Here is a 12,522-nt window from a genome sequence, read left to right as displayed (position 1 = left end):
ACTGTTCAGGGTCTCTAAGGTCTGAAACCTAAAAGGTTTGTTTCCATAGTCTTCCTTGATGGCTGTAAAACTGTCCAGTTACTGCTGATCAGACTCAGTTTTGAAGTGCTTTTGCCACTGACCAGCCTTTTGCAAATCCAGAGGCTCAGAAGAGTCTCTTAATTGATTAAGTGCTCTGCACTTATCTAAAGGTAAAGGCCACCGTGGACAACCATGTTGTGTCACACCAGTTTAGCCTGTGCTGCTGTTTTGGTTTGTTTGGCCTTGTGTAGGTACAGGGAGTGTGGTCACACTGACGACTGTGAACTCAATCCAAGCTTTATTTATGGCAAATGTTCAGCAGAAAAGTCCTGAGAGAGGGCTCTACCTGGGTATGTTAAAGGTCATTAGTTTATCTTTGTAGAGATATAATTTGTGTTTATGCAATTCTCTGAAAACTCAGGGCTGCCAGGACCAAAAAAACAAAAACAAAAACAAATAAACAAACAAAAAAACCATGTAACTTTATATTTCATACTCATTTTCTCCATCGCTTTCTAAGCCGTTTCACGTTTTGGTCCATTATCAGAGTGCCACTTTAGTAAAGAATTTTTAAAATTTCAAAATACCAGTGCAGTCCTTTGACTACATGATTGTGACATTCCTAGCCACTCATGGCAAAGACAATTCCCTAAGACCTGGCAATGTAGCCTGTGTGTAGAGCCTTTCATTCAGTGCCCCTCAGAACACTGCTACTGACAGTACAGTGGGCTTTGGAGGGACTGAGCAGTGAGGTAGAGAAAGGCCCCTGCATCCATGGTTTTTTTCTAAGTTCCATGGGATAGCACCTGTGGTCTGGATAGATGTTTTGTTTCGTTCTTCCTAATGCTCTTAGGAAAAGCATACACAAGTCACATCCTTTTCTGAGGAGGGTGCCCCAGCTTTTTGCAATTCCCAATGAAGACAAGATTTATGAGAATGGTTTTACTACCTTTGTTTTATTTTATTTGTTTTTATGTTATATGTATGGGTGTTTTGCCTGCATCTGTGCGTGTCTACCATGTGTGTGAAGTGTCTGTGAAGGCCAGAAGAAGGTATTGGATCTCCTTAGTACTGGAGTCAACAGACAATTGTGACTAGCCACCATGTGAGTGCTGGGAACCAAACCCACGTCCTCTGCAAGAGCAAGTGCTTTTAACCTCTGAACAAGTTTTTCAGTCTGTTAATTTTTTTTTTTGAAGGAAAAAGGAGGAAAAGAAATCTCCCAATGCTGAGTATCTCCAGCAGTGTTATGAAAATCATACTTGTGCTGATGGTAGAAATGCAGATTTTCAGATCCCAGTTGGGCCGTAGGTAAACCTGTAAATAGTCAGAATCAGAGCCTAAATTAGACAATGACAGGCCCTGATTTCCATATCCGTATTAGATGTGCCTTGTCATGAGGAAACAAAAGCAGTGTCTAAAATTAGAAATGACTTTTTTATTTTTTTTTAACTTTTCCTAAAGGGGCTCTGGTTTTGATCCCCAAGATGACATCTCAGTTAACTGCTTCATTTCTTAGGCTTGCCACACTTTCATCCTGAAGAACTGATACTGAACACATTTAGCTGCTTACCTAGAGCCAGTTAAGTTCTATGAAACATTGTAGCCAAACTAGATAAAATGGTGACTATGGATTTATGTCACTTTACTTTATTTACTTACATGTTAACATAGTTTCAGATAGTAAAACAAAACAAAACAAAAAACAACAACAAAAAAAAACAACCCAGTGTATTTACACTGCATGCATGGATCAATCTCTGCCAAGAGTAACCTGAGAGGGTTGGTTTGAGAGGAGTGTGGGAGAATTGGAAAAATCTGTCAACCTTAGGGTCCACTGTTGTGTGCCGTGCCGGGAGTTCTAAACTGAGGTCTGAGAACCTGGTGTGTCCCTCTCAGGATCTCTGAAGTCCTTCTGTGTCCTTACTGGTGTAAGAGTGCGGCCCTTTGCGGGGAGCTCTAGCAGACACGCCACAGGGGCAGCAAAGAACTTGAACGCCATCCTTTAATCCTGGGTCTCCAAGTTTTTTAAAATAATGGTTTCATAAAAGAATATTTTCATATTCAAATGTAACTGTTTTTGTTAATTTAAATGAAATATCAGTATTTTTGTGTTTTTAAATTTTAGATAGTGAGTATGGTACATGTAAATCAAAGTTTATTGTGATCCTCAATCATTTTAAATATAAAGATTACTTGAGGACTGAAAGTTTAGGAACTGTCATGTTAGATTAACATGTAAATGTTGTAAAAAATCAACTGTTTTAATTAGTAGGACAGTTCTTGTTGTTCAAATCTTAGATGGTCTTTTAATAAAAACCCAGAGCCCCAGATATCAGGGTGAAAGCTGAAAGATCAGAGAAGCAGAGCAGTCAGCCACTAGTTCTTACCTCTACAAAATCCTCAGCCTCAAGAGAGTGAGTTCCTGTTTCCTCACACCTTATATACCTTTCTCTGTGTTGTCATATTACTTCCTGGGATTAAAGGCTTGTGTGCTTCCCAAGCAAAGGCATGAGATCTCACGTGCTGGGATTAAAGGTTTGTGCCACCACTGCCTGGCTCTGTTTCTCTCCTATACTGGATCAATCTCATGTAGCCCTGTGTGGCCTTGAACTCACAGAGATCCAGATGGATCTCTGCCTCCTGAGTGATAGGATTAAAGGTGTGTGCCACCACTGACTGACTTCTATGTGTAATCCAGTGGTTTGTTCTGTCTTCTGATCCTCAGGCAAGTTTATTAGGATACACAATATACCACCACAGTTCTTCCATTTATCCCATGGTTTTTGGCTTGAATTGTTTTTATCTGGTGTAAAACTGTTTTTTGAACACTTGGTGTGCTAGATGGCTTGAACCACCTCTGCCTCTGTGGCTCCTGACCTTGGTGTTACCACAGACCAGGAGACAGTGGTCCTTCCATAGCTCCTCCAATCCTAGCACGGCCGCTCATAGTGCTCCTCGGAAGGATCCATGAGTCTGGGCGTGTGGGGAGCACTCCTAACTCATTTGGTCTGGGTGCTGCTCCATGGGAAGGTGTTGTGGAAGAATTTTATTTCTAGTGAGCAAACATGGTGGTAACTGCACACACACATTTCACAGTGTTTGCAGAGACGTCCAGTACTATAATTATTAGGGAGGTGGGATGTGATAGTCCTATTATTTTGTTGAATATAATCAGTAAGATGCCAATAGTAAGGCCTTGCCCACTTTGAAAATCTCCTTATACCATTCAGATCTAAGTTAGGGGTTTATGAGAGGTCATATAGCAAGTTATGATTAGAACTTCTGACAGAGAGATCAGCACTTAAGTTTTGTAACATGTCTTAAAAATGGTTCCATTTAGAAGTTTCATTTGGAGAAATGTGAGGGCTATCATCTGTGTTCGTTTTCTGTTAACTTAGATTCCCACCCATTATATCTTTATGTTTACTTGTTTTTAATCAGCAGACCTTTTCAGACCTAGTTATGTAGATAGATTAGGCATGTCCTTTCTGGTTATACTAACTCATGAATTGCAGGTGGAGGGTGATTGTGGAAGGCGGGGAGGGCTTTTCTGGAAAGGTGACTGGTTCTTCTGCAGCCTGGTATGTCCCTGGTTGTTATTAATATCTATTCTTTGGTGTTTTAAATCACCACATACATGTTGAAGGCGTTCAGAGAGAGATTATTTTATTACTCAAGAAGTAGATTATTTGAGTATTTTTGTAAGTTTTTATTTTTAACATGACCACAGCAAGATACAACTTTATGTTTGCATTGCTCAGATCCCCTTACCGCTTTGAAAAGCTTCATCAGCAAGCAATTCTGAATCTCTAGAGAAGAGAGAGAATTATGGCTGTTGGGTCTGTCTGAGGTCACCTTTAGAATGGTGAGCCTGAGAAAGTGAGCCGTAGCAAAGTAAATAGTGTGGGCTATGTGGAGTGAGATTGACCAGCTGCTTAGAAACGGATGATACATTGCTAATAAGCTCACGGTGCCTTTCGTTGGGAATTAATTAGATACTGTTATGTAAATGTCATGTTAATTAAGGAAGAAAATTGAAGTGTTGTAAATCTGCTCGAGAACTGGCTATTTTTGTGTATTAATGTTTTGCAGTTTCCTTGGAAGGCTGATAGTGTAGAATAGTTGGCTATTGGGTATCTGGTGATTCTAGCTAACTGACTCCTTGACAGCCCATTTTTTCTGATGATTCTTCAGGACATGGTTAAACTTCAGGCAGTGAAGGCTTGTGGGAGCAGGACCAAAAATAACCAGCCATGGCAGCTGTTCGAACAAAACCTGTTAGAGTAGATTGTTCTCCACTTGAAGGTAAAGGAGAAAAACTGTTTTTCATACTTGTTTGCCTTTGGTTTTTGAGTACTGGAGAGCGTCGCTCGTCCAAGTGTGGCTGTCCTCTATGCCAGTGCCCTCTTCTTCCCCCAGTCACAGGAGTCTGATGGCCTGTGGAATTGATTGCACTGTGAGGTGTCTTGAACACGGCTTTGTGATATGTTCAACAACTATAGGAGACTGAAAAAAAAATCTCAGAATTCTGCTACTTCACTCTAAATGAAATGTGAATGTTGATAATTAATGGCATACCTTTGTGTAGTCCTGATTTTTTAACAGGTCACAGCAGTGGTTCTCAACCTCTGGGTCATGATCCCTTTCCCAGGAGTTTCCTAAGACCATTGGAAAATACAGATAAATATATATTACAATTCATAACAGTAGTAAAATTACAAGTTATGAAGTAGCAACAAAAATAATCTTACGGTTGGAGGGTCACAACATGAGGAACTGTATTAAAGGGTCACAGCATTGGGAAGGTTTAGAACCACTGGGTTACAGTGAATGAATACGCAAATTTGTTGCATGCCTTCAAATTCACAGAGCTGAAATCAGTTGTTTCCCCAGGAAAATCCGCTGCTCTGTTGGATTTGTTATTTAAAAAAAAGTTTCTGCTTATTGGGAATACAGCTGAGGAATAGCATTTCATAGTGTTCTTGACATTTCACATGTGGGCCTGCATTACATGTGACACCTTTAATACCAGCATAGAAACAACCCTGGAATAAAAGAAAGAATATGTAGACTTCCTGATTACAAACTACAGGCTCCCCCAAGCGTTAAATTACAAAGTCAGTTGAGAAAGTTGGCATTTTAGAAAGGAGTCCTCTGAATATAACATCAAATGCAGTGTGACAGTCTGTTATTAAACACCTCTAGATAATGAAGGATCTTGGAAAAATTAGTTATTCACTTTAGCAAAGGAAATCAAAAAGCATACATGATGATTGGCTGAAAGGCAGTTCAGGCTGCTTTTGTGTATAGCCTAGGCTGATCTCCAACTTGAGGTAAATGCCTCCCTAAGATCCAGCTGTAAGGCATTTTCTTAATTAATAATTGATGGGGGAGGGCACTAGTGTGTGTGTCAAGTTGGCATAAAACCAGCCTGCACAGAGCCCAACATATTAAACAAGAAATTTTGTGTTTTTTTTTTTTTTTTTTTTAACATAGACACAAACAGTCAAAAGTTGTCTTTCTGAAGTTGCCATAATACGGGCTGCAGATGTAACACAAAATTGATGGCAGTGCCTGCAGCTTGTGCCATGGTGATCACTCCATGAGCCTCCTGGTTTCCTAGACAGCAGTGCTCTGTGCTCTGCACTAAATTTCCTCCTATACCTGTAGAAGGGTCCTCTGAGCTGCTCAGTGAGACACACACTGGTCTCTGCTAGCGTCTGGGCTACTTGTCTTGGAAGTGTAAGCACTAAATATTAAAGCCTTTTTGGCATCACCAGTTGTCTTGAACCTCTGTGGTTTCACAAGATCGTGATTGTAATTTCCTCTGCTTAGAAATGTATTTAGTTTCTGTGTTTCCTGTCCTCTCCTACCTAACCTACAGTTGTACAATGACTTCCTCACTTCACCCTTTGTTACTCACAATTGTATCCTGCTTCTTAGTGAGAATAAAGATGGTCAAGAATGGAGCAGAGCTCACAGTGTGCTGTAGGTACATGTGGCAGCTCCTTGGGTGTTAGAGATTCCAGAAAGTAACACAGGTCCTGTTTTTGGTGGAGTGGACACCTCCATTTTGACCCTTGCCAGCAGTTCTCAGTACCATTTTGTTTATTGGAACCACACGAGACACATACCATATTTTTCTTGTTGTTAACAGAAACCCTTCCCATAATTACCTACATTTGTTTTAAGAACTGATTTGTAATTAATTAAGAGTAGATATTATCCTCTCTAGAGGGTAGTCCTTTTTATTTTTTCCTTCAAGAGTATGTGGTTTGGATGACACATGATTACTATAGGATGTGTGTATGGTACTCACCAGCTTTTGATCTGTGTTTTAAAGTGTTTCATAAATTACTGTCTGCCAATTTCAAGCTTTCCATTTATAATATTGCCCAATTATCAAAACTGCAATATATTATCATTGCCAGTTAACTATTGCTGTCAGGTTTTTTTTTGGCTCAACTGTGGTTCTGTTTGTACTTTAATGGAGTGAATACATTGGTTTAGGCTGCTGGCTTAACAAGCCTCTGGAGAACACTTGTATGGTGATGCATATTGAGCTATGCTTTGTAGCTAGGAGGTTATTTGCATTTTTTGCCAAAGCCTACAGAAATTCATTGATGAGTAATTTTTTTAAAGGGTAAACTTGGTTTTTTGAGACAGGGTTTCCCTGTGCAGCTTTGCGCATTTACTGGAACTCACTTGGTAGCCCAGGCTGGCCTCAAACTCATAGAGATCTGCCTGCCTCTGCCTCCCGAGTGCTGGAATTAAAGGTGTGCACCACCACCATCCAGCTTAAAGGGTAAACTCTTAACCTTCAGGAGAGGTAAAAATTTCCTTGATTTGATAATTACCTGGGCATTTGCAGGCATGGAGTGTTAATTCATGAGTTCCAGACATTTCTCTCAGTGTTTTGATTCCACAGTCTCTCCCTTCTCATAGTTTCCCTGGATGGTTTATTGCTGTCCTTTAAGAAAACATTCTGATACACTCTCACTGACTTTTCTCTGTAGTTAGAGTGTCCTGCCTGGCCCACAGTCAGGACAACTCTCTCTCACCTGCCAGGCCCATAGACGCTTAAAACCAACCAAGTAAACACACAGAGACTTATATTGCTTACAAACTGTATGGCCGTGGCAGGCTTTTTGTTATCTAGTTCTTCTGTCTTAAATTAACCCATTTCTATTAGTCTATACTTTGCCACCTGACTCGTGGCTCACCTGTACCTTATATTTTCCTTGTTATGGCGGTGGCTGGCAGCATCTCTTTTCCCCAGCCTCCCACCTCCCAGAATTCTCTTCTCTCTTGTCCCGCCTATACTTCCTGCCTGGCCACTGGCCAATTAGAAGTGATATCCACAGCATTTCTCCACAGCTTACTATGTTGTGGGAACCCTTGGTCCTGGCCAGATACTGAACTAGGAATTAAAGAAAATCCATCATATATTATAACTACTGGACTGTTAGTATTTGTGGTTTATCCAGCTTGCTTAGAAATATACATAAGTCTCCTGCTTGGCTTGTTCCATCAAGAGTTCATATTCAGTGCTTAGGAGTCTGTATTTTAAAAAATTATTTTATGTTTGAGTGTTTTGCCTCTCTCTCTCTCTCTCTCTCTCTATGTATGTATGTATGTATGTATGTATGTATGTATGTATGTATGTATGTATAAGCACTGTGTATGTGCCTAGTGCCTGCAGAGGCCAGAAGAGGGCATTGGATTTCCTGACTGGGAATCAAACCTGGATCTTACATAATTCATTCTGGTACAGCTTGAACATCTGTCTTAATTTATGTTTCTAATATTATGATTAAACGCCATGACCAAAAACAACTTGAGGAGGAATGAGTTTATTTCATCTTACAGCTTGAGAGGCCTTTATCATACAGGGAAGTCAGGGTAGGAACCTGGAGGAAGGAACTAATGCTGAGGCTGTGAAGGAGTGCTGCTTACTGGGTAGCTCCTCATGGATTGCTCAGCTTGCTTCCTTCTATCATCTGGCTAGAGGTAATACCACCCATATGATGGGCTTGGACCCTTCAACATCAATCATCCATCAATAAAGTGCACCACAGGCTGTTATGTTGGAGGCATTTTTCTTAGTTGAGGTTTCTTCTTCCTAAATGATTCTAGATTGTGTCAAATTGACATAAAACTGGCTAAAACAGTGTCCCTAATCCAAACACCCAAAGTGCTCCAAAATCAGAGATGCTTGGGAGACACAAGACATAAGAGAAAATTCCACATTTGATCTCATGTCTTGGGCCACTAAAGACACTGTGTACAGTTAGCTCAGGTTATGTGTACAAGGTCTGGGTGAAGTATAATGGAATATGATGTTCAGTCTTGGGACCTCCTACCCTCAAGATAACATTATGTGTGAAATATTCCAAAATCCACTAAAAACATCTAAATCCTAAGTATTTTGTATAAAGGATTCTCAACCTGTATTCTATTCTTTGCAGTCCCTTTATATTATACCTCCACTAAAAAGTTTTAAAAATCCATTTGCTTCCCTAATTAAATCCACCAGCATTGTTAAATGTCCAATGTCCACGTAGTCATGACCAAACAGGTGACAGTGACAGATGACAGGAATTTTCATGAAAGAGAAGGTGATGAGACCCAATAGCAAGCCTCACAGTGTATGAAGCCTTTTTACCGAGATGGTTCATGACCCCTTTGGCTAGTGACAGCTTTACTGTTGCTTTTTATTGTGAAAGAGATGAGAGTGGCAGATGCCATCTTCGAGAAAAGCCTGTTGTGTCCCACAAATGGGGTGCTGCCAGTAAGAACAACAAAGTACAGGAGCCACAAGTCAGAGTTCAGAGAAGTTTGGAGAACATGGACACTGTCTGGTTTGCGTACGGCTTGGCTCACTGCCTCTGCCTGTTGCTCATTTTCAATCTCAGGTGCCCTCTAAGCATCTCAGATTATAGTGTATTTAAGCTTTCCCTGGGGAAGGTGACCTTTGTAGGAATAAACATTCAGTTGAAATACCCTGTCCTCTAATTGGTCTTTTGAATTTTTCTAACTTTTGTTGCGTTTTCAAACTCTTGCATTTTTCAGGTGATGTTGGCCAGTGGTGAATGTTCTTCCTCTTAATTGCACGTGACATTCAATATCTATTTGATGCTTTGGCACTTGATTCTTTTCTGTCTAGCCATTTATTGCTGCTGTGTATTGTTCTTATGTACATAAAGCTTGTCTTCCTAATAAGATTGCAAACTCTGTGGGACTAACCTGTCTGGTACACCGTGGGTATTTGTCAAGTGCTTTTGGAAGTTAACAGCACACTTCCTTGATTCTTCCTTCCTTACATATGTTCCTTCTGTGACTTATACCGTGTAAGGGTTGTTGCCATTATGTCATATAAACTCTTGTCATAGATGCTATAATGATATAAAACTGTGCCAATTAACTGTTTCCTTTGCTAGTCAGTCACTTAAAGAACCTTTCAGAATAACATAACATCTGCCTATGCATTCTCTTCCTTTGTGGTCACCAATATTGCTTTCACAGGGCAAGTTGAGAGATACTGGCATCCATATTTGTACAGCAGCTTCCTGTTTTCCAAGGCGGGCCATAGCCGTTGATGAGAGGTAGTCAGTATTGACTTCATGTTGTGTTGGTAGTCCTTATCCTGCAGAGTTCAAGCTGCCTTCTGCTAACCAAACTCTTCACACTCTGGACCAAATCTTTGAGCCCACCAAGACCTCATGAAGACACCTCGTCCATGCTTCTTAGTAGGAAGGAAATAGCCCTCCTTGATCAGCAGTATTTTCTTTATATACTAAAACAATCCTTATTTCTTCTGATAAGCCCTTTGCTATTCCTTAGGGAATGCTCTTTGAGTAAGGCAAGCTTTACAGTAAATTCCAAATATAATGACCACTGAGATTGAAAAAGGACACATGCTTCCCTGGTTGCTTAGTGGAAGAAGTCATTTCCCTAAAATTTGGGTAATTTCTTCTCTCCTGGATCTGAATTCTAATTACATTTTTATTCTTTAACTTCTTAACATTATGTGAGACTTCAGATTGTTTTATAAAAGGTACGTTATTCTGTAGAAAGGCTGGGACTCTGGATACCATTGCTAAGCTCAAATACAAGCTCTTTAAAGGAATCCATGCAGGTCATCACCTCCTTGCTGCCACTCCCAGCATATCTGCAAGTGGAGCCTGTCCTCTGTAGGTTTCTCTTTCTTATTCATGGTGGCATTAATGTGCATGTGGAAGGTACCTGACTGATGGGCCTGTATTTTGTTTGTTTGTTTGTTTCTAGGTGGGCCATGCACAGACACAGCTCATGTCTCGTTAATCACACCAACCAAAAGATCCTGTGGTGCAGGTATGTACACCATCCTTACCTGAATTCTTCCCAGAAATTAGCCACTGGTTCTTACTTGGTATACATACTCCAGGGGATTGTCTTTTTTTTTTTTTCCCCAAGTCAATTACAAAATGATACATTTGTACTTGGGATTGGGTAAAGTCTGAGTAGAAGTGAGAGTGAGGTTTCTAGGAGTCTTGTTGACTGAATAGTGCTGGTAGCTGGTTCCAAGTAAGTGGGCATCGAAATCGACCAGCTTGCTAATATCACAAGGATGTTAAGACATAAAAACAAGATGTGAAATGCAGAGTATTGCCCAGTTGTCTTAAGTCCTGGATCTCCTAAAAATAATGATGAAAGCATAAGGAAGCATTATCACAGAAGTAAGTACCAGTTTGTTACAGTATCTTAGTAGTTTTAGGAAATTACTTGTTGGTAAAGCCATGGTGTCTGCTGAAACCAGTTTTCTCAGATTGATGATGCCCCAAGTATCTTTGCATCTGTGATATTTTTATTCAGCATGAAGTCATGAATCTTGTAGCCCTTTACAAAGAAGTTCTAATGCCCACTGCTCCCTTAGCCTATGGCTTATTTTAAATGGTTTGCCTTTCTAGTAATGCTACCTGCTGTTTAAAATATCTCAAGGTTTGTATTCATATTATATTGTTTTCTAAAGGTCACAGTCAAGATGGTCTTCATAACTTAATTTAGTCCTTTAAAACTGTCAAACAGAAACAATAGAAACTGTTTCAGATGCAGCTTTAAGGACTTAGCTCCTGTAAATATGGTTGCTGTGGATGTTTATGCAGACCGTATTTGTGCAGACTCAGTCACATCCAGGTGCTGAACTCTTAAAGAATTTGATTTTACTTTTTTCTTCCACATGGCCAGCTTTGAGACAGGTGTATGTGATAGTCCTAGCATGCTATCATTACTTCTGTGCGCAGTGAACGAGCTCTACCAGATGAAGTGCATTTCTCTGCTTGATTGAGGTACAGAACAGTTGCCTTAGAGTGAGTTCTATTGTCCTCATTGGCCAGTGAGAGGTTGAGAGACCAGTTCTGCAAGATGGTTCTCATTTCTCTTTCATAGATGAAATGATGTTGGGTACTTAGGACACTGAGTGGATTTCCTGAGTAAGATTGCTAATGAGTATTGTGGATAGGACTTGAATGTCAATGTTGCAGATGCTAAAACCTGTTGTATTACATTACATCATATTACTACTTACCACATTTTTATTGTATGCTTGTGCCACCACACTGCCACCCCCCCCAACCCCCAGTAGAAAAGTATGTCATCGATTGAAGTTTAGAAAAACCAAAACACAGATTTGGTAACAGTGTTTAGTAATGTAGTTTAAAAATGCAGTTTCTAAAACCAGGTTTCAGTGGTGTGTGTTTGTGTGTGTTTGGTTGGTTGGTTGTTTTTGAGGCAGGGTTTCTCTGTGTAGCTCTGGCTGTCTTGGAACTTGATGTGTAGACCAGACTGCTCTTGAAGTCAGAGATCCACCTGTCTCTGCCTCTCAAGTGCTGGGATTAAAGACATGCATCACCACTGCCTGGCTTTTTTAGCCATTTATATAATGTGGTTTGTTTTGTTCCTTTTAAAAGTAAGTCGACATTTCAAAGTTGTTTATCATCTATAAAGTAGGACTAATAAGGCTCCGTGTAAGAAGAGTATTGTACACAGCTCACATAGTAGCTGTTGAATAGTTCATTGTTTAATTATTTATAACTGCAGTAGTATTTTTTAATGTTATCAAAATATGTGGTGGAAATAAATTAGGGGAAGGAAGATTTATATTGGCTTCTTTTGCTCTTTTGGGGGGCCCACCACCCAGCTCCCAAATAAATCACACACGAGACTTATTCCTTTTTTTTTTTTTTTTTTTTTTTTTTTTTTGGTTTCTTCGAGACAGGGTTTCTCTGTGTAGCTTTGCACTTTTCCTGGACCACACTCGGTAGACCAGGCTGGCCTCGAACTCACAAAGATCCGCCTGCCTCTGCCTCTCGAGTGCTGGGATTAAAGGTGTGCACCACCACTACTGCCTGGTGAGACTTATTCTTAATTATAAATGCCCAGCCTTAGCTTGGCTTGTTTCTTGCCAGCTTTTCTTATTTTAAATTATCCTGTCTACCTTCTGCCTCTTTTTCTTTCTCC

General features: G+C 40.1%; 1 protein-coding gene across 2 annotated transcripts in view; it reads left to right on the top strand.

Annotated features, from left to right (window-relative positions):
* Zfand3 (zinc finger AN1-type containing 3) overlaps positions 1–12,522 on the top strand; it is a 234,702-nt gene that overhangs the window by 174,243 nt on the left and 47,937 nt on the right. For both annotated transcript variants that reach the window (XM_036167965.1, XM_036167964.1), the window contains one exon: positions 10,312–10,377. In XM_036167965.1, the coding sequence (XP_036023858.1) occupies positions 10,312–10,377 (66 nt within the window). The remainder of the gene's footprint in view (positions 1–10,311; positions 10,378–12,522) is intronic.

Source organism: Onychomys torridus, chromosome 18 (assembly GCF_903995425.1).
Source record: "Onychomys torridus chromosome 18, mOncTor1.1, whole genome shotgun sequence".
Taxonomy (NCBI): domain Eukaryota; kingdom Metazoa; phylum Chordata; class Mammalia; order Rodentia; family Cricetidae; genus Onychomys; species Onychomys torridus.
This window is presented reverse-complemented; position numbering and strand designations above follow the sequence as displayed.